Source organism: Sus scrofa, chromosome 7 (assembly GCF_000003025.6).
Source record: "Sus scrofa isolate TJ Tabasco breed Duroc chromosome 7, Sscrofa11.1, whole genome shotgun sequence".
NCBI lineage: Eukaryota > Metazoa > Chordata > Mammalia > Artiodactyla > Suidae > Sus > Sus scrofa.
This window is the reverse complement of record NC_010449.5, coordinates 38,511,492-38,534,053: the sequence shown is the minus strand read 5'-3', so window position 1 is coordinate 38,534,053 and position 22,562 is coordinate 38,511,492. Positions and strand designations below refer to the sequence as shown.

The 22,562-nt window shown below is 44.6% G+C and overlaps 2 protein-coding genes across 3 annotated transcripts in view; one reads left to right on the top strand and one right to left on the bottom strand.

The window, feature by feature from the left end:
- The window catches only part of XPO5 (exportin 5), a 38,855-nt gene extending 35,505 nt beyond the window's left edge, over nt 1-3,350 (top strand). The window contains exons 29-32 of the mRNA XM_005666037.3: nt 182-289; nt 431-568; nt 724-888; nt 1,039-3,350. Coding sequence (XP_005666094.2) covers nt 182-289; nt 431-568; nt 724-888; nt 1,039-1,176 — 549 coding nt within the window. The 3' untranslated portion in view covers nt 1,177-3,350. The remainder of the gene's footprint in view (nt 1-181; nt 290-430; nt 569-723; nt 889-1,038) is intronic.
- On the bottom strand, nt 2,116-22,533 carry POLR1C (RNA polymerase I subunit C). 2 transcript variants are annotated; one of them, XM_005666040.3, is made up of 9 exons: nt 22,386-22,533; nt 22,188-22,259; nt 5,242-5,349; nt 4,865-4,997; nt 4,493-4,612; nt 4,255-4,407; nt 3,950-4,099; nt 3,713-3,829; nt 2,116-3,581 (listed from the first exon to the last, which is right to left on the bottom strand). In XM_005666040.3, the coding sequence occupies exons 1-9, from the start codon at nt 22,467-22,469 to the stop codon at nt 3,463-3,465; spliced, it is 1,056 nt and encodes a 351-aa protein (XP_005666097.1). In that variant the 5' UTR covers nt 22,470-22,533; the 3' UTR covers nt 2,116-3,462. The 2 variants fall into 2 exon arrangements, with proteins under 2 accessions (XP_005666097.1, XP_005666098.1); XM_005666041.3 differs by lacking the exon at nt 22,188-22,259 and having other exon boundaries at nt 22,281-22,484.

Here is a 22,562-nt window from a genome sequence, read left to right as displayed (position 1 = left end):
ATTCTGTGCTGGTTGGTTTTCTTTCTTTCCTGGCCTGATAAGCATAGAGGAAATAAAAGTAGCTACTGGCTACTCTTATCATTCTCCTGCTTACCTGTCAAAACTCTAGCTCCTGATGCAGAAGAATACAGAGAGCTTGCTGCTGACGTTCCCGTTGTAACCCCTCATCCTCTCCCATTAGGATGTTTGCACAGCGCTGTTAATTCTAGCCTTCAACTCCCTCGCCTGGAAGGATACTCTGTCCTGCCAGAGGACCACCACGCAGCTCTGCTGGCCCCTCCTCAAGCAAGTACGCTCTCTCCCCTTTCCTCCCTGCCCCTTATGAAACCTTTGAGTCATGGGGATTGACTGGATCAGCTGGAAGAACTGGGGTGCTGGGGCCTTCAGAGTCCCGTCCCCCGCTTTGGCCCTGAGCACATTGTCTCCCCAGGTGCTATCGGGGACTCTGCTGGCAGAAGCTGTCACATGGCTCTTCACCAGCGTGCTGAAGGGCTTACAGACACACGGGCAGCATGACGGCTGCATGGCTTCCTTGGTCCACCTGGCCTTCCAGACGTATGAGGCGCTGGTGAGTGAGGAAAGCATGGGGACAGGATGGCTTGTCCCTGTCACTTGGGCCTCTTCCTGAACGTAGGCATCCTCCTGATGGGAGATGTGGCAGGGAATGGGAAGGCGGCAGGGCCCAAACCTGTGCCATTGAGTGGGTTTATCCCTACTTTTCAGCGTCCCAGGTACGTGGAGATAAGAGCTGTGATGGAGCAGATCCCTGACATTCAGAAGGAGTCTCTGGACCAGTTTGACTGCAAGCTTTTGAACCCCTCTCTGCAGAAAGCGGCTGATAAGCGCCGGAAGGACCAATTCAAACGCCTGATTGCTGGGTGCATCGGGGTAGGTCCTTGGTCCATTTTGCAATCTTCTGAGACCAGGTGTGCCAGCAAATCAGAAACCAGATGTAGTCCTGACCATTAGGAGGGGATGATCCTTAACCACCTACCGCTCAAGACCCAGCATTCCTTCTTTCTCATTTGTTTTCCGCAGAAACCCTTGGGCGAGCAGTTCCGAAAAGAAGTTCACATTAAGAATCTTCCTTCACTTTTCAAAAAAACAAAGCCAACCCATGACTCGGATGCACTGGACAACGACGAGGGCGGCCTGGCCACCATCTTTGAACCCTGAATCAAGCTTTCAGGCATCCTTCTTTGACCTTTATTGTCATCTCTTCTTCCCCTTTGTAGCTAATCTCTAGGCCCCTCTCCACTGCACCTCACTTTCCACCTTCGTCAGCCTGGAGAGAGGTCCAGGTCTGGAGCTGGAGAGAGTGGGCCCTGTAGTAGGGCCAGAAGTCATTATACTAAAGTCTCAAGAAAGGGAGGTAGGGCTTCTACCGTTCTGTCTAGATTTCCCAGGTCTCTCCCATTCTACTTGGAGTTTTGGCTTTTCCAAAAGTGAGAAGCCACAGCAGAGTGGCCCCTATCCCCAAGCCCTCTCACCCCCAGGCAGCCGTATACACCTGTGCAGAGTGACAACCAGGGGGCTCTGTACCTGATGCTGTACTGGCTGGGCTTGCGGCCAGGGCTCAGCCCTGAACTACTTGTGCCAGAGTTTCTCTTGGACCTTTGAGAAATCCCACCAAGCCCCCTTGCTGCTGGGCTGGCTGGGAACCCTCCCCATCCCCCAGGGGTGTATCTGGGTCAGGTGCTGAGTGAACTGAATTTGGCCAATTCCCACTTTGTTTTGAGCAAGAATCTGATGGGCTCCATGGTACAGGCTAAGCTCTGGGCACAGTGTCACGATAGTACCTTCAGGGACCAGGGCTGGGCAGGGGCCGTAGTGTTCTCTGATATCCCTTAGAGCTCACACATTTTGTCCTTCCGTGAATGACCCTTCAGTGTGGTTTCCCCAGCCCCCAGGGTCCACTCAGGCACAAGAGCCACAGTACCCTCTCTAGTGTCACGTGATGCCGTTGGCATTTAAGGATAATCCAGACCAACTAGGCTACATCTGTGACAGCAGCTAGCAAAGCCACTGGTCTCCTCTCCTAGCTGAGTCCAGGTGCCTTCAAAGTCTCATGCTCTTTCAGACCCCCCTGGTCACCTCCTTCCTGGGCCATTTCTAAAAAAAAAAAAAAAAAAAAATGCCTTCCCATCACAACCTGTATTGTGAGTCTCCAGTCTGTTCTAGATGTCACTGGATGGCCCCGTAAGTAGAGGGGACATGGATATGGGACCCCAGTCTTGAGGTCACTGCCAGCCATAGACAGGCTTGCTCCATACTGAAACCATAGCATGTGTCCAGGTGCTCTGCACAGGCTGGGCACCGAGCCAATCCACCAACCAGGGTTTCTGCGAGGACCGATGGAGCAGTGTGAGCCGAAGCTAGTTTTTAGCTGGTGTGGCCCCAGGCAGGGTAGAATCAGGAAGAAGCGAAGCTGGGGAAATGGCCTAGAGTTCCTTGTAGCTCTTCCCTGGCACAGACTTGCTCCGCGCCCTCTTTTGGGTGGTGCATTGGGCTTCTTACCAACTGAGGGCATCTCAGCATGTTTTCCTCCACACTTGTTAGCTGCCTACTCTCCTCTGCGGTGGGGCTGTGGAGGGTATAGTTGTATTTATTGTGTTGTAATATTTTTAACATCCTGTGATTTCATGCTAGAAGTTTTCTATTGTTTATAGAAACTTTTTGTAGAAACGGTAACTCGAAAGCACATCTGCATGTCAGTAAAAATCTCAAATTTCATACAGAAGGGGCCCCATCTGCCTTTTTCAAACCAGTGACATACTCCAGGGTCACAAATCCTCATAAGCATCCTGCTAAAGGCACTGGATAGGAAGAACTGTGACTGACGTTACCTGCTCCATCAAGCCCTCTTAAGTAGCACACCAGCTAGAAATGCTGTCTATTGCTGACCCGCAGATCGGCAGCCCTCAGGTTCTCTCTGTTGTCCTTGGTCGCCACTGGGCCTAACCCGGGGGTGGGGGTGGGGGCACTGTCCAAAGGGAATTGCTGTTTTGCAGTATCCAGGAAATAGGTTAAGTGATATTTTTCTGTGGTCTAGCTGTGTGCCCCAAAACCACCTCAATTTGGCATTTCCCAAGGGGCTTTAGAGGGCCTTGGCCCTGACTTGCAGGAACATCTGAACCCAGTGTTCCTAAATGCTAAATGTGCCAAATCTGCAGTGAGATGAGGCCCCATCTTTTTGGAAGAAAACTAAAGTGCTCTCCAACAGAAGGTTTCTTTGGATATAAGTTTATTTACATTAAAGCCTCACAAAGGCATAAAAGTCACATTTTGTGGCACATTTAACAAAATGTATTGACTGAAAATAAAGCTGGGATTGTCCCCAGGAAACTCAAGACCCGTAGTCTCACTGGGCTCCCTACAGCAGTCCGCAGGGGCATGTCAAATGCTAGTCTTCAACTTGCCTCGGAGCATCTGCTCCCAGCCACGCCGTGTCCAGTGCAAGCCTCAATCCATCTGAACTGCGTCCAATTCATCCAGGAACCGCCGGCACTTCCCCATCAGTACCTTGATGGCTTCGCTCACCAGCACATCTGGCGGCAACACCCCTGTTGACTCAACAGAGACTGGGGACCAAAGAGACACTTTAGCCCAGGTAGGCCTTATAAAAGCCTCGTAGGTCATTGCTATAGTCCACACCTGAACTCGACAAGGAAACTGTAGCACCAGAGCCCTGCCACACCGGCCCGACACTCACAGATATAATGGTCCCGAACGCGAGCGAGCCGCACGACCTTCTTCAGCATGTCATTCCGGAAGACTTCCCTGCTGAAGGTATCCAGCCGGGGATTGGCAACTCTGGCCACCTTTTTACCTGATGACAACAGACCGCACTATAAGTATATGAGCCAAGGGCTTTTGTTCCTGTCTGCTACCTTCACGGAAAATACACATTAGGGCTGACCTAAACAGCATCCCCAACCCCATACGGTACCTTGGATTTCCTGCACCTCGATGACACCAGGTGAGAAGCACCGGCTCAGCTCCTCGGCTGCGTCCCCTTCCACAGGCTCAAGCAGGGTAATGTCTGGCAGAAGCCTGTAGCTGGCTGTTGCCACAGGTGAAAACTTGGCATGATCTTTGCCTGGAAGGAAGCAGGAAGCCAGAGCCCATAGAACCCCTGCCCTGCATTCCCTCAGCCACTGACAGCAACTCACCAGCACGGGCTTTCTGCCTGTCAGGGACATCTCTGCAAGCCCCTTAGTCGTGCCTCATCCCAGTGTGATCAAAGGTTCTCACCAATGCCCTTGACACACTGCATGAGCAGGTCAATCTCCTGGCCAGGCCGCAGCTGAGCAATGAGGATGTCGTCGTGCACGGGGCGGATGGTGCCCTCCGGGAAGAGATCAGCCTGGTTCCCCAGGGGCACCCAAGTCATGTGCCTGGTGTACACTGCAGGACAAAGTACATCAGACTCGAATTCCTAAAACTAGCACCCACCAACAGGGTGCCTCTTCCTCAGCCCACCACGACCCACCTTTGTGGTTGACATAGAGCTCATTGGGGTCAGAGGAATCTTTTGCAGCACTGGGGTTCCGAGTGCACCTGACCTGCAGCCGAAACTGCAGGGTATCTATTTCTGTGCCTTCTTCATCCCCTGTGCAAAGGGAGGGTTGGGGGCTGTTAAAGAGTGAGTGGACACTTGAGTGCCAAGCACTACGGTAAGGGTCTCACACACACCTAGTCAGGCAAGGGCAGGTGGTCATAGGTGACACTGATGGACCACAAGACTGGTCATGTGCCTAAGGTCATACAGTAGTCAAGCACGGATCCAAACAGGCAGTCTAATTCTAGAATCTCAGAGGAGAGCTGCCCCCTTCCCCCAAACGTCATTTTCTTGAACCCTCACCCAGGTTCCGATACTCAAAAAGACGGGGATCAGCATGAATGGGGATGAGTCCCAAGCGGTGAGCGAGGATCTCATCCTGGACAATGGACGTGTTGTTGTACACCAGGACCTTCTCCACAGCCATGGTTGGCACCTGCCCAAGAAAACAATCACTCATCCACAAAGACCCCAGAGCCTCCCCATCTGCTCCCCACCTCCTGCCACAGGGAGATGAGAGACCTTTTCCCAGAAAAAGACGTGATGAAAAGTTTACAGACAGCAGGAGGAAGGCTCAATGAAACTGCAGGAAAGATTGCACTGGAGACGATTCTGTAAGTGAGGTGATGGCATGGCTTCCCCACAGCTCCACACTTGCCCCCGTGCCCACCAATAAATACCTCAGCTAAGAGGATGCGGCGAAAAGCATTGGCAATGGCTGCGTCAATTCCCACCATGTCGAACTCCAGAGAGTTTTCATCCATGTGTACCACATCCACACGGAAATTCTAAAAGGAACAGGAAAACACCAAATGAAGCTGCTCCCCATGTGGTCAATACCTCCCCCCAGACAGTCCCCTCAAGAACCCCCCCTCATCCTAGATGCCCCTCACTGGATGTTTTTTCCTCCTCCAATCCTTCATTAGTTTCTGGGAAAGGCTCCTTGTTTTTACCTTCCATTCATTCAAAACATGCGATATGGGTGTTCCCATCGTGACTCAGAGCAAACGAATCTGACTAGCATCCATGAGGACACGGGTTCGATCCCTGACCCTGCTCGGTGGGTTAAGGATCCAGCATTGCCGTGAGCTGTGGTATAGGTCGCAGATGCAGCTTGGATCTGGCGTTGCTGTGGCTGTAGCGTAGGCCAGTGGCTACAGCTCCACCTCGACCCCTAGCCTGGGAAGCTCCACATGCTGAGGGTACAGCCCTGAGAAGACCAAACAACAAAAAACAAAACACGCAATATGGCTTCTGGCCAGACCATGCACAGAGATTATTCTACTAAAGAACAGGCTCACATGCTGCTGAGTACAGCTGACAATTCTTATGAGACACCGCTGCTGCACCTGGCATTGTTGAGAGAAACCCATTTCCAAACTCCACTGCCTTGATGTCCGAGCACCAATCTTCTGGTTCTCTTATCTCATGAATCCTTCTAAACTCACTATCTTCCACCTACTATACAGATGTTACTATTTCCCACGTTTCTGTCTCTCTCTGGGGTGACCTCAACCCCACTCGTGGGGTTGGACATGAGTATCCATGGACATCTGGATGGATGTATGGACAACTCCCCAAATTATATCACACTTATCTAGACTTCACTGACAGGAAACTGGACACATCATCACTCTCCCCAGACCTACTTCTCATCAACCACCACCACCAGCATTTATCAAAGCAGTTCCCCAAGCTAAGGAATTTTACATCCCTTCCTCACAGCCGACATGCAAGCAACCATCAAATCTACTGTCTACCTCCCCTTGTGCTCTATCTCTGTGATTATAATCTTCGTTTCTGTCTCCAGCCTCAGCTCTCCTATGCAATTCCATCACAAATCCCGGTGCTCCGTTTTTTGGGGTTTTTTTTGTTTTTTTTTTTGGCTGTACCTGCAGCATATGAAGTTCCTGGGCCACGGATCAAATCCAAGTCACAGTTGCAACCTATGCCACATAGCTGCAGCAATGCCAGATCTTTAACCCGCTACACCAGGTTGGGGATCAAACCCATGCTGCCACAGAGACAATTCCAGAACCACAGCAGGAACTCCCTGGGTGCCCCATCTGATGATCCTCAAACTCATTCTCTCCCAAACATTAGGCTTACAGATCTGATCCACATCTGCTTAAGGGCTCTTCAAAAGCTCCCCATTGGAAGAGTGATCAAGAGAGCAGAGTAGAAGGGCATCAAGTTCACCTCCTCCCACATATACATCAAAAAATACATCTACATGTGGAAAAATTCTCACAGAAAACCTACTGAATGGATAGGAAGAATCCCCATGTAATCGGACAAAAGGAAAAAAAGAGAGAGGAATCCAAACAGGACCCACGCTGCTGGGAGATACATGTGAAAAAGAAAAGGCTCCCACACCCTGGGGAGCCTCCTCACCAGCGGGGAGACCAGCCAAGATAGAGGGGGAAGTCTCCGAAGACGGCACAACAACCAGCATGCAGAATGGAGAGACCTGCACAGATGGTCGGTGTTGCTACCCTGCACTCCCAGACTGAGACAGGTGTCCCCCCCGGCACAGGTGGGGGCTGGGGGCTGAATCTCGGGCAATAGAGGTCAGACCCAGGAGAGGACTGGAGTTGTCTGGACAGCCTGAAGGAGCGGGAGTGTAATGTACCCACAACCAAAGGTATACACGGAGGGAGCCTGGGCCTGCCATAGAGGCGAGGCACTACTGTGGAGGGTGAACAATGGGAGGGGGCGGGGGCCCCCATAATTGCCTCCCTCTCCTTGTGCACAATCCCCAAAAGGGCACTGCAGACACAGGCTACAGGGGTGGGCACAGGCAGCCACATCTGCACACCCCCTATCAAGGGGATAATGGCCAGCACACACTGAGGAAAAGGCAGGAGGCATCCATACTAAAAATAGCCCGCACACCAAAAATATTAAACCCATGCAAGCAACACAAGGATGCCTTCAAATAAAAACAGCCTTCCAAGACCACAGGAGAGACTCATTCTTCCTAAACTCACAGAGTAAGAGAAATACAAGGAAAAGGAAGAAGCAGAGGAACCATTCCTAGTTAAAAGTCCAAGAGAATTCCTCTGAAAGAAGGAATAAGAGAAGATAATTAAAATACAGAAGGAATAAGAAAGGCAATGACAGAAATTCAGATTATTATAAAAAGGAGCTAGAAACTATATAGAAGAACCAAGAAAAATTAGAAAATTCGTCTACCAAGACAAAAGCCGAGCTAAAGACTGAATAACAAAATGAACAATGCAGAAAAAGGACTGAATGGAAAATAGAATGGAAATCACCCAATCAGGACAGCAAACAGAAAACCAAGTGAAAAATAAATAAATAATTTGAGAGACCTATGGGACAAAGTAAAGTGCACCAATCTACACATGAATAGGGATTCCAGAAGGAGAAAAGGGACTCAAAAGTATCTGAAGAAATTATAGCTGAAAACTTCCCAAATCTAAAGAAGGAAACAGATACCCAGGTATAGGAAGCACAGAGGGTCCCAAACAGACCTACACCAAGACATAATTAAAATGGCAGAAATTAAAGAGGATTCTAAAGGCGGCAAGAGAAAAACAGTTAATTACAAGGGAACCCCCATAAGGCTAACAGCTGATTTCTCCACAGAAATGCTGCAGGCCAGAAGAAAGTGGCAAAATATATTTAAAATCCTGAAAGAGAAAAATCTATACCCTAGAACACTCTACCCAGCAAGATTATCATTTACAGGAGAAAAAAATTCTCCAACAAGCAAAAACTAAAAGAATACAGAAATACTAAATCTATCCTACAAGAAATATTGAATGGTCTTTTCTAAATAAAAAAGAAGATGCTATCGAAAAGAGAAAAATCCCAACTGGAAAGTAAATCACTTAAAAAAGCCAGTACAGGAGTTCCCGTCATGGCGCAGTGGTTAACGAATCCGACTAGGAACCATGAGGTTGCGGGTTCGGTCCCTGCCCTTGCTCAGTGGGTTAACAATCCGGCGTTGCCGTGAGCTGTGGTGTAGGTTGCAGACGCGGCTCAGATCCCGCGTTGCTGTGGCTCTGGCGTAGGCCGGTGGCTACAGCTCCGATTCGACCCCTAGCCTGGGAACCTCCATATGCCGCGGGAGCGGCCCAAGAAATAGCAACAACAAAAGACAAAAGACAAAAAAAAAAAAAAAAAAGCCAGTACACAGAATAAAAAGGAAAAGAAAAAAAAAAATTGTGTGTGAAAGCAGTGATAATCACAATGAACAGCAAAAGGATAAACATGAAGATGTAAAAGAGGACATCAAAATCCTAAAATGTAAGAGAGGAAAGTAAGAAAATGTAGTTTTTTTTAAAATGTGTTCAAGCCTATTTGATTATCAGTCTAAGGCAAGCAGATACAGGATGGGGTTAACATACTTTAAAAATAGGGTAATTATCAATCAAAAACATACAATAGAAAAAAAAATACATCAGATTCACAAAATTAAAAAGAGAACACAAGCATAAAATTAAACCACCAAACTACAAAAGTAAAAACAAAAAGAAAAGGAACAAAGAAGAAACACAGAATCAACTAGAAAACAAGGTTTAAGATGGTAATAAACACCTATCAATGATTACCTCAAATGTCAATGGATTAAATTCTCCAATCAAAAGACAGAGTGCAGATTTGATTAAAAAAAGAAAACAAGAGCCTACAATATGCTGCCTAAAACAGACCCACTTTACGATAAAGGACACACAGAATGAAAGTGAGAGGATGGAAAGATATTTCACACAAATGGAAATGACAACAAGGCAGGAGTCCCAATACTCATTATCAGACAAAGCAGACTTTAAAACAAAGGCCTTAAAGAAAGCTGAAGAAGGACAATACTTAATGATAAAAGGATCAATTCAAGAAGAATCAAATCAATTCATATATTCATCAATATATATGCCCCTAATATAAGAGCACCCAAATACATAAAACAAATACTAACAGACATAAATGGAGAAATTGATGGGAATACAATAGTAGACTTTCACACTCTGTCACATCAATCACAGATCTTCTAGAAAGAAAATAAGGTGACAGAGATCCTAAATGACACAATGCAATGATTAAACTTAATTGATATTTTCAAGACATTACATCTAGGAAAACCAGAATATACATTCTTTTCAAGTGCGCCTGGAACATTCTCTAGGATTGACCACATACTGGGGCACAAAACTAATCTCAACAAATTTAAGAGGAGAGAAATTACTTTAAGCATCTTCTCTGACCACAATGGCATGAAACTAGAAATCAACCATGGGAAAAGAAATGGGGAAAAACTGACTGCTTGGAGACTAAACAACATGCTAACACACACACAAAAAACAATGGACCCAACAACGAAATCAAAGAGGAAATTAAAAAATACCTTGAGACAAATGACATATGAAAACACAACCATACAAAATCTATGGAATGCAGAAAAAGCAGTTTTAGAGGGAAGTTCACAGCAACACAGGCCTTCCTCAGAAAACAAGAAAAATCTCAAACAACCTAACCTATCACCTAAAAGAATTAGAAAAGGAAGAATAAACAAAATCTAAAGTTAGCAGAAGGAAGGAAATAATAAAGACTGGAGAGAAAATAAGAGACTTAAAAAACAATAGAAAAAAAAATCAATAAAACCAAGAGCTGGTTCTTTCAAAGAGTAATAAACAAAACTGACAAACCTCTGGCCAGGCTCACCAAGAAGAGAACCCAAATAAACAAAACATGAAATGAAAAAGAAATAACAACCAATACTGCAGAAATACAACTATAAGAGAATATTACACATATCTACATGCCAACAATTTCGCCAATCTAGAAGAAATGACAAGTTTCTAGAAACATACAACCCACAAAACTAAATCAAGAAGAAATAATTTGAACAGGCCAGTCACTAAAAGTGACATAGACTCCATAATAAAAAAACAAAACTCTGGGAGTTCCCATCGTGGCGCAGTGGTTAACGAATCCGACTAGGAACCATGAGGTTGAGGGTTCGGTCCCTGCCCTTGCTCAGTGGGTTAACGATCCGGCATTGCCATGAGCTGTGGTGTAGGTTGCAGACGCGGCTCGGATCCCGCGTTGCTGTGGCTCTGGCATAGGCTAGTGGCTACGGCTCCGATTCGACCCCTAGCCTGGGAACCTCCATATGCCGAGGGAACGGCCCAAGAAATAGCAAAACAAAACAAAAAAGCAAAAAAAACTCTGAGTTCCCGCTGTAGCTCAATGGTTAACAAATCCAACTAGGAACCATGAGTTGTGGGTTCGATCCCTGGCCTCGCTCAGTGGGTTAAGCACCTGGCATTGCTGTGAGCTGTGGTGTAGGTCACAGACGAGGATCAGATCCCATGTTGCCATGGCTCTGGTGTAGGCCAGAGGCTACAGCTCCAACTGGACCCCTAACCTGGGAACCTCCATATGCTGTGGGTGTGGCCCTAGAAAAGACAAAAAGACAAATAAAATAAAATAAAATAAAAACCAAAACTTCCTACAAACAAAAGTCTAGGATCAGATGGCTTCACAGGCAAATTCTACTAAACATATAAAGAACTTACACCAATCCTTCTCAAACTCTTCTGAAAGACTGAAAAGGAGGGAAAACTCTCAAAGACATTCTATGAAGGCACCATCACCCTGATAGCAAAATAAGACAAAGATACCACCAAAAAAGAAAATTACAGGAGTTCCTGCTGTGGCATGGTGGGTTGAGGATCCAGTGTTGTCTCTGTGGCAGTGTGGGTTTGATCCCCTGCCTGGTGCAGTGGGTTAAGGATACAGATTGCTGCAGCTCTGGCAAAGGTCACAGGTGCAGCTCGGATTCAATCCCTGGCCCTGGAACTTCCACATGCTGCAAGAGCGCAGCACCGCCAACCTCCCTCCCACCCCCCGAAAAAAAGAAAATTACAGGCGAATTTATCTGTGAGGAATATAGATGCAGAAATTCTCAAAAAATATTAGCGAACCAAATCCAACAACACATTAAAGAAGATCCATACACCACAACTAAGTGGGATTCATTCCAAGTTCACTAGGATGATCTAACATACACAAATCATCAGCAAAAGACAAAAACCACATAATCATCTTAATAGATGCAGAAAAAGCATTTGCTAAAATTCAAAATCTGGTCATGAAAAAAAACCCTTACAAAAGTGGGTATAGAGGGAACATATCTCAAGATAATAGCTACTTATGATAAACCCATAGCCAATATGATACTCAACAGTAAACAGCTGAAAGACTTCCTGTAAAAATCATTCTCATCACTTGTTTTTTTTTTGGTCTTTTTAAGAGATGTACTCGGCATATGGAGGTTTCCAGGCTAGGGATAGAATCAGAGCTGTAGCTGCCAGCCAACACCACAGCCACAACAACTTGGGCTCTGAGCCGTGCCTGTGACCTACACCACAGCTCATGGCAATGCCAGATCCTTAACCCACTGAGTGAGGTCAGGGATCAAATCTGCATCCTCATGGACACTAGTCAGATTCATTTCTGCTGAGCCATGAAGAGAACTTCTCTCACCACTTCTATTCAACACAGTATTGAAAGTCTAGCCACAGCAATCAGACAAGAAAATAAAAGGTATTCAAATTGGAGGGGAAAAGGTAAAATTATATGCAGATATTATTCTATATATATTAAACTCCACACAAAAACCACTAGAACTCAAACGAATTCAGCAAGTAGCACAACACAAGAGTAACATGCAGAAATCGGCTTCATTTCTTTTTGGTTTTTTTTGTCTCTCTTTTTTTTTTTTTTTTTTTTTAGGGCTGCACCTGCAGCATATGGAGGTTCCCAGGCTAGGGGTCAAATCTAAGCTGTAGCCACCAGCCTATACCAGAGCCACAGCAATGCCAGATCCGAGCCACCTCTGTGACCTACACAGCTCACAGCAATGCCAGATCCTTGACCCTCTGAGCAAGGCCAGGGATCGAACCTGCAACCTCATGGTTCCTAGTCAGATTCGTTTCTGCTGCTCCACGATGGGAACTCCTGGTTTCATTTCTTTACACTAACAATGAAATACCAGAAAGAGAATGTAAAAAAACAATATTTTAAAATTGACCCCCCCCCCAATAAACTACTTAAGAAATAAACCCAACCAAGGAAGTGAATGATACTGAGAACTCTAAAACATAAATAAAGGAAACTGAAGATTATTCAAAGAAATGGAAAGATACCTCATGCTCTTGGACTGGAAGAATAATGTTAAAGTGGCATACCACCCAAAGCAATCTAGAGTATTCATTCCATTCCTATCAAATTACCTGCAACATTTTTCACAGAACTAGAATAATCCTAAAATTTATATGGAACCATAAAGGACCCAGAACTGCCAAAGCACTCCTGAGGAAAAATAATAAAACAGAAGGCATAACCCTCCCAGACTTCAAACAATACTACAAAGCTACAGTAATCAAAATAGCGTGGTACTGGCACAAAAACAGAGATATGGATCAATGAAACAGAAGAGAGAGCCCAGAAATAAACCCAGACACCCAGAGTCAATTAATATTTGACAAAGGAGGCAAGAATACACAATAGGAAAAAAGGTCTCTTCAGCAAGTGGTATTGGGAAAGTATTGTGGTATTGAGAAGGTACTGGAAATCAATGAAGTCAGAACACACCTTCACACCACACACAAAAATAAAACTCAGGAGTTCCCGTCGTGGCGCAGTGGTTAACGAATCCGACTAGGAACCATGAGGTTGCGGGTTCGGTCCCTGCCCTTGCTCAGTGGGTTAACAATCCGGCGTTGCCGTGAGCTGTGGTGTAGGTTGCAGACGCGGCTCGGATCCCGCGTTGCTGTGGCTCTGGCATAGGCCGGTGGCTACAGCTCCGATTCAACCCCTAGCCTGGGAACCTCCATATGCCGAGGGAGCGGCCCAAGAAATAGCAATAACAACAACAACAACAACAACAACAACAAAAGACAAACGACAAAAAAAAAAAAACAAAAAAAAAACAAAAAAAACCTCAAAATGGCTTAAAAACTTAAACTTAAGACAGGACACCATAAAACTCCCTTAGAACACAGGCAAAATATTCTCTGACAGGAGTTCCCGTCGTGGCGCAGTGGTTAACGAATCCGACTAGGAACCATGAGGTTGAGGGTTCGGTCCCTGCGCTTGCTCAGTGGGTTAACCATCCGGCGTTGCCATGAGCTGTGGTGTAGGTCGCAGATATGGCTCAGATCCCACGTTGCTGTGGCTCTGGCGTAGGCCGGAGACTACAGCTCCAATTCGACCCCTAGCCTGGGAACCTCCATATGCCATGGGAGCAGCCCAAGAAATAGCAAAAAGACAAAAAAAAAAAAAAAAAAAATATTCTCTGACATAAATCGTACCAATATTTTCTTAGGGAAGTCTCCCAAGCAATAGAAATAAAAGCAAAAATAAACAAATGGGACCTAATCAAACTCATAAGCTTTTGCACAGCAAAGGAAACCATAAACAAAAGATAACCAAAAGAATGGGAGAAAATATTTGCAAAGATGTGTCTGACAAGGGTTTTATTTCCAAAATATACTAACAGTTCATGTAATTCAAGAACAAAAAAAACAACACAATCAAAAAAACAGGCATAATTAACTAAACAGACATTTCTCCAAAGACGACATACAGAGGGCCAAAAGGCACAGGAAAAAGTATTCAACATTGCTAATTAGAGGAGTTGCCATCATGGCACAGTGGAAACTAATCTGACCAGGAACCATGAGGTTTTGGGTTAGATCCCCGGCCTCGCTTAGTGGGTTAAAGATCCACGTGGCCATGAGCTGTGGTGTAGATGGAAGATGCAGGTTGGATCGGGCATGGCTGTGGCGTAGGCCAGGAGCTACAGCCCGATTAGATCCCGCAGCTCCGATTAGACCCCTAGCCTGGGAACCACCATATGCTGCAAATGTGGCCCTATAAAGACAAAATACCAAAAAAAAAAAAAAAAAAAAAAAAGCTAATTAGAGAAATACAAATTAAAACTACAATGAAGGACCACCTGACACTGGTCAGAATGGCCATCATTAAGAAGTCTACAAATAATAAATGTTGGAAAGGGTGTGGAAAAAAGGGAACCCTCCTACACTGTTGGTGGAAATATAAGTTGCTGCAGCCACCATGGAAAAAAATGTGGAGGTTCCGCAAAAAATAAAATTAGAGCTGCCATATGATCCATCAATCCCACTCCTGTGCATATATACAGGAAAACCTATAATTCAGCAGGTTAAGGATCTAGTATTCCCGCAGCTGTCACATAGGCCACAACTGCAGCATGGGTTCAATATCTAGCCCAGGAAGTTCCACGTGCTGTGGGTGCTACCAGAAAAAGAAGCCACAATAAGTATGCACAGTGGAATACTACTCAGCCATAAAAAAGAATGCCATTTGCCGCAACATGGATGGAACTAGAGATTATCAAGTGAAGAAAGACAAAATGTGAAATCTAAAATATGACACAAATGAACTTTTATGTAACAGAAACAGACTCGCAGACACAGAGAACAGTGGTGGCCAGTGGGGAGAAGGAGAGGGATGGAGTAGGAGTTTGGGTTAGCAGACACAAACTACTATATAAAGAATGGATAGATGACAAAGTCCTAATGTATACAGGGAACCATATCAACATTCTATGATAAACCATAATGGAAAGAGTATTTTTCTTAAAAAGAATGTATATATACATACAACTGAAACACTCTGCTGTACAACAGAAACACAACATTGTAAAAGCTCCCTATGACCTATGGTGTCTAAAACGCACTTCAGTGGTTGACTCACTTCATATTCTATCAATAATGAACTTTTTGGACACTCCTCACCTTCACTGCTCACTGTTCAAGGCTGAACTTGGATGTCATCGCCTTCAGGAGATCTTTCCTACCTCTTATAATGTCCTTGAAATACAAACAAAGCCCACTTTGCCTAAGACTTCGATAAGTAAGTAAATTTAACTTATTCCAGCTGTTATTTTTAATTTTGCATTTGCCAGGTAAATTGTCATGACACAGGCAGTCATGGTTCCCTATTTTTCCTTTTGCACATGGTTTGTTGTTAAAAAGAGATCCTTATTCGAAAAAAAAATTGTTGGACTTCCCTTTTCTGTTTTTGACCTGCAGGAATTAGGTTTTGTTCTTTGTGTGTATGTGTGCATTTGTCTTGTGTATAACTGTACCAGCTACAAGAAACTCAAATTAATTTCCTGAATGCAGCTCCCTGAGTTGCATTCTCCAGAACTGGACTGTTTTTAGCTACAAACCACAAATATAAAAAGATGATTTTCCTTTGTAATATGGCCTGACTATAATACTTCTTAGATTAAATTTTAAGATGAAATTATGAGATCTCTGTTTGGATATATATATATGTCTCAGTATGTATCTTTGTCTTTGGATAATATTGTTGAGGTTAATGTGTATATGAGCTCTGTTTAATTGGCTTAAGAAAAGAAGTGCTTACAAATCAAACATTTCTAAATGTTCTAAAGAGAAACTCAGCTAAAGGAATATCAGGTTCATGTGATCTGGGGAACATTCAGTGTTAAATTAATATCTCATATTAGAGTTAAAGTTTGTTAAAACAGATACGTCTTTAGAGTCATCAAAATTACATAAAATATCATACTGGGTTTACTAAAAGTAAGTGCATGCTTTATCTGTTATGAAATCTGTCAGCAAGAAATTATAAGTAACAAAATAGAGATAAAAGAGAAAAGCTTCTGCAAGAACACTAGGAATAATTAATAATTTTAATAATAATTTTAGAAATGTCTACTCAAAAATAGTTTTTCCAGGAGTTCCCATTGTGGCGCAGTAGAAATGAATCTGACTAGGAACCATGAGGTTGCACGTTCAATCCCTGGCCTCGCTTGCTCAGTGGGTTAAGGATCTGGTGTTGCTGTGAGCTGTGGTGTGGATCGCAGACTCGGCTGAGATCCTATGTGGTAGTGGTTGTGGCGTAGGCGGAAAGCTGTAGCTCCGATATGACCCCTAGCCTGGGAACCTCCATATGCCTTGGCTGTGGCCCTAAAAAGCAAAAAAAAAAAAAAAAGTTTTTCCAGATTTTTGGTAACTTAAATTGCAATATGTAATTAAAATTACTAAAATAATAAATAACAAGGGGAACATTTCAGTGTGTAAATACAGTGATAAGAGATAATGTATATGGTCAGGATTGATTACGATTAGATTGAATTTGATTAAATAACTGAATTTTGTTATTACAGTAAGCTGTTACGAAACTAGAGTCTGGTTTTCTCTTTCTAATTAGGAGAACAAAGTTTTGGAGTTCCCACTGTGGCTCAGCAATAACGAACCTGACTGAGTACCCAGGAGGATGTGTGTTCAATCCCTGGACTCACTCAGTGGGTTAAGAGTCCAGTGTTGCCGCAAGCTGTGGCGTAGGTCACAGATGTGGCTGAGATCTGGTGTGGCTGTGGCATAGGCCTGCAGCTGCAGCTCCAATTCAACCCCTGGCCTGGGAACCTCCCTGTGCTGTGGGTGAGGCCCTAAAACAAACAAACAAAAAGAACAGGAGTTCCCGTTGTGTCTCAGTGGTTAACGAAGCTGACTAGTATCCATGAAGACTTGGGTCCAATCCCTGACCTTGCTCAGTGAGTTAAGGATCTGGCATTGCCATGAGCTGTGGTGTAGGTCTGACATGGTTCAGATCCCATGTAGCTGTGGCTATGGCGTAGGCAGGTGGCTGTAGCTCTGATTTGACCCCTAGCCTGTGGCCCTAGAAAGCAAAACAAACAAAACCAAAAAAAAAAAAACAGACAAAACAAAACAAAAAAAAGAACAAAGTTTTCCTGGAATGCTGCTTTCGAGAACAGATTGTGAGACTTTGCCTTTAGGTGATTTGTATTTGCTTCTGAAATCTTGTTACTTTGGTTGAGTGTATAAGTTCTGTTTCATAACACCCTATGATTCCATTTGACCAAATATTTTAAAACTTTTTAATATTTTTGACAAACTTCCTGTCAAATTCTAAGTTCTTCTGACCTCCAGCTAACTTTGAGGCATCTCAGGAAAAACTACTGGGAGTTTTCTTGTGGTGCAGCAGGTTAAGGCAGTGTCACTGCCTTCCCTTGTGGCAAAGCTGATGCCCTCACATTAAAAAAAAAAAATGGTTAGAACATGTGTTTTCCTCTTGGGGAACACTGTCTACAATCTTAATTTGGTAAAAATGAGGATAATTCTAGAGAAGAAGTTATGCTTCAATAGATATTAAATTTTAGCTTTGTCAAGGTCAGTATTTTCTGTCTAAAACTCACTTCCCAAATAGCTCTTTGATGCTATGTTACATAATTGTAAAGTTTAACTGAATTATTAAGAAGATATTCCGTTCGTGGCGCAGTGGAAACGAATCTGATTAGGAACCATGAGGTTTCAGGTTTGATCTCTGGCCTCGATCAGTGGGTTAAGGATCCAGTATTGCCGTGATCTGTGGTGTAGGTCACAGACGCAGCTTGGATCCTGAGTTGCTATGGCGCAGGCCAGCAGCTGCAGCTCTGATTCGACCCTTAGCAGGGAATCTCCATGTGCTGCGGGTGCAGCCATAAAAAGTGGAAAAAAAAAAAAAGGTATTTCTGAAGCTGACCAATATAATCTACCTTTGATTGACGATCAGATGCCCCATGATAACCAGGAGGTTGTGCGAACTGGGGAAAAACATCACTTAAAGGACTGTCTCCAACCTATATGAAAGACTTCTTACAAGGTTTTTCTAAGTACCTCATATCACAAAGGAACTAAAATTAATTCTTAAAATTCCTATTTCCCACTTAAGAAGGGCCTCTACATTGGACTGGTCTATAGAAAGGACTGCTGACCCCAAACATTCATGTCCAGATGTAAAGAAAACACACAGTAGGCAGCTGACCCAGGAATCCAGAACTGTAAGACTTACCGTAATCATCTAATGGAACTGTTTGTCAGATGTTTGTCTCCCTTATCAGCACCAGAAAGTTATTGTCCCACTTGTAATGACACTTGCCCTCAGTGTTTAAAATAGGAAACTATTTTTCTAACGGAGTTTTCCTTTCTCCCCCTTTTTCTTTTTTTTCCTTTTTAGGGCTGTACCTGCAGCATATGGAAGTTTCTAGGCTAGGAGTCAAAATGAAGCTACAGCTGCCGGCTTACACCACAGCCAAAGCAATGCCAGATCCGAGCCACGTCTGCGACCTACAGCACGGCTCTCGGCAACGCTGGATCCTTAACCCACTGAGTGAGGCCAGGGATCAAACCGCATCTGCATGGATCCTAGTTGGGTTTGTTAACCTCTGAGCCACAAAAGGAACTCCTCCCCTCACCCCTGTTTTTCTTTATCTTGGCTGTGGCTGCCGCATGTGGAAGTTCCTGAGCCAGGGATTGATGCCACACCACAGTTGCAGCCTGTGCCAAAGCCGTGGCAAGGCTGAATCCATAACCTGCTGTGCCTCTAATGGAGTTTCCACAGATTACAATTACTCATGATGTATAAGTGCTTGAGTGACAGCTGGGTATAACCGATAAAATGTTTCCCTGTCAGCACACCTCTTTGTACTGGTTTGTCACATCTGATTAGTTTTCCTCCCAATGTGGAGAACTAGGCAAACATAAATAACAAAAAGTAAGCCTAGGGAGTCCCTGTGGAGGCTCAGTGGTTAATGAATCCAACTAGGAACCATGAGGTTGTGGCTTTGATCCCTGGCCTTGCTCTGTGGGTTAAGGATCCGGCATTGCCCTGAGCTGTGGTGTACGTGTCAGACAGGGCTCAAATCCCAGGTTGATGTGGCTGTGGCGGAGGCTGGCAGCTGTAGCTCTGATTGGATCCCTAGCCTGGGAGCCTCCATATGCCATGTGTACGGCCCTAAAAAGCCAAAAAAAAAAAAAAAAAAAAAGGGTAAGCCTAGCACCAAGGGACATGAATGGACCAGAAGCAAGCAGCTGCATCACTCCTAGCAACAATGAAAAAACCAACACCTTCTATGGAGAGATTTACACCTAAATGGGGGAAATGATGGAAGAAAATTTTCACATATTCAAGTATGAAGAAATGATTCTGGCTTATACATTACTTAATTTGAAATCTAGGCTGACCCAAAACAGCCTATTTGTGGCCTATTAAATATATATTGTGGGAGTTCCCATTGTGGCACAGCAGAAACAAATCCGACTAGCATCCATGAGGATTTAGGTTTGATCCCTGGCCTCAATCAGTGGATCAGGGATCCGGCATTGCTATGAGCTGTGGTGTAGACTGCTCGGATCCCAAGTTGCTGTGGCGGAGGCAGGCAGCTGTAGCTCTGAGAACAGCTGTAGCCTGGGAACTTCCATATGCTGAGGGTGAGGCCCTAAAAAGCACATAGAGAGGGAGGAAGTACATCTGCTTTAACTATTAAGGAACAAAATACATTCAAAGAATAGTACAAATATGCATTATGATTATTATCCTCTGAATTATTCTCCTGCCAACTTCCCCTTGCTAAAAGCAAAATGGACTTGGTCTGTTTTTCATTGGTATGATCACTTGCTAAACATCTTTACGCCAGGTTTAGGTCTTGAAAATGTTGCAGCTCATATTGAAACTTTAACAAAATTTACACAGGAGACTTTGAATGAAAGTCATTTTTTTAAAAAATAAAAAAAAAAAAGAAGGTAATGCTATTTCTTTACTCAACGATGAAATGACGTCAATGAGAAAAGCTATTCTACAAATCAGGATGGCCTCAGACATTATCACAACCTCCCAGAAAGGAACCTGTGCCATCATTAAGGTGGACTATGCTGGATGCTATTTCTATTTTATTTTATTTTTTGTCTTTTTTGCTATTTCTTGGGCCGCTCTCGCAGCATATGGAGGTTCCCAGGCTAGGGGTCTAATAGGAGCTGTAACTGCCAGCCTACACCACAGCCACAGCAACGCGGGATCCAAGCCGCATCTGTGACCTACACCACAGCTCATGGCAATGCCGGATCCTTAACCCACTGAGCAAGGCCAGGGATGGAACCCGCAACCTCATGGTTCCTAGTCAGATTCGTTAACCACTGCGCCACGATGGGAACTCCTGGATGCTATTTCTTTACCCAATGTTGAAATGACTTTAATGAGAAAAGCCATTCTACAAATCAGGATAGCCTTAGACATTATTACAGCCTCCCAGGAAGGAAACTGTGCCATCATTAAGGTGGAATCTTGTGCTTTTATTCTTGATGAATCTGCTAATGTATTTCAAGTGCTAAAACACAAACACAGATTGAGACCTTCAGTTGCCTTCTTCCAGATTTGGGAGGGCTTTTGGAGGAATGAAGGAATGGATCCCCAAAATCTTGGCTACAATCTCTTTTAATTGCTTACTGCTGCGTTTCTCTTGATTTCTTTAATAGATTTATCATCTGATGCGGAAGATCAACAGAAGCCACAAGGTTAACACTAACAAGCAGCATTGGCTTATTATTTTCCCAACAGAGGAGGGACAGGTGTTATGCTCCTTCTCTAGACAGACCTATGACCCATCTCAGGAGGAAGCAGCTAATGATCGGTCTCTCCCTATTTGCTCATTTAAGCATAATGGAGTAAAACAGCTGGAGGAAGGAATGATGGGGATAGAGTAGGATAATCACATAGTTTAGAAGTCCCACTAGGGTTTAAAGACAAAAAGGAAATGTTAAGGGGGTTTGAAGACTGCTGTAAGCCAACAACCGACCACTTAAGAATCCAGTAACTTAGCAACAATCTACACCACCTTGAAGGAAGACCAGGTGTATCTAAGCACCAGAAACAAGCCACAAGTCCTGATAGTTAAAACCCAAGACAAGAGATATGGGGTTTCAATCTTGTTACATGAAGTCAGAGTTATTGGTCCTTGAAGACTGGCATTGCTGCATGTAGACAAGGTGAAAGAGGGAAAAAACTAGGTGAAAGGGGAAATTATTCTGCAACCTGAAACGAATTACCACATTTTCGCATATGTTACCGCTTCTGCTAATATACCTATGATTTAAACAGCCCATGACACTCCCCCTTAGACCATATAGGGTCAAAGGAGGAACTGATGATGCAAGCCTGGACCATCTTACCCAAGAATGAGAAATAAGGTGGTCTTCTCCCCGCCCCACTTTCACCTTGATTATAAAAATGTAGCCCTCTTTGTTCTCTGGGTCGCACTCCCTTGCCTGCTCATTAGTATTTCTGACAAGCGTCCTATGCTAATAAATTCACTTATTGTGTATCGGTTTGCCTCACGCTGAATTCTTTTTCCCACGAGACAAAACCTGAGGCTCAGGAAGTCCTGACGATAGCAGGTGAGCGGTATCAATTAAGACAGTGGGTTTGAGTCCCCTCCTACGTCAGGGACCATGGGTTCAAGTTCCAATGGGGGTTTTGGCTGAGTTCGAGTCCCACCCGAAAGGGAGTGCAGCTTCAATCTTTATTGCTGTTAATCGCCCTTACCACAACTCACTAGAGTCGTGTTACCTGTACTCTTTTCCAAAAAGACCGAACCATCTCGTTAGCTTGTAGAACAAAGCAGAAATTGTGCACATCGAGTGCCTAACACATCCAGAGCGAACCCCCAAGGCAGTTTCCGAGGAACAGGATGTTCAGAGTGCAAGATCCGATCCTCATACCCTCTCTGAACACCTCCAGCTCTACCCACCTTCTCGAAGCGGTCCTGGTCCCAGGCATCATCATAGCCCGAATAGTTACCGGGAAAATCGGTAGTATGAACCTAGAGCAAAGAGAAACGAACCTGTTCGCGAAGGAGCAGCGAGGCCAAATTCATCCCCACTCCGACTCTAACTCATCCCTGCTCCGCTCTGATTTCTCCTCCCGAGGTCAAGTCCACAAGACTTACATTGCGAACCCCGAACTCCCCTAGAACCACGCGGCTCCGCATTTCCTCCACAGCCTGAGCCGCCGCCATCTTCAACTCCACCATGTGACTAGAGTACCAAGCCTGCGCGTGCGTTCTAGTCTCCCTGCCCCGTCTCCGTGGCAACACACCACCTCCCGGAATCCTAAATATCGCGAG

Bases quoted from the DNA above. Each gene is read 5' to 3' on its own strand.
- POLR1C (XM_005666040.3), bottom strand. From the start codon at position 22,469: ATGGTGGAGTTGAAGATGGCGGCGGCTCAGGCTGTGGAGGAAATGCGG. The intron at 5,350-22,187 runs GTGGGTAGAGCT...TGTTCCTTTTAG, and splicing joins ACCAGGACCGCTTCGAGAAG to AATTTCCGTGTGGATGTGGT. The intron at 4,408-4,492 runs GTGGGTCGTGGT...TTTGTCCTGCAG, and splicing joins GCTCTATGTCAACCACAAAG to TGTACACCAGGCACATGACT.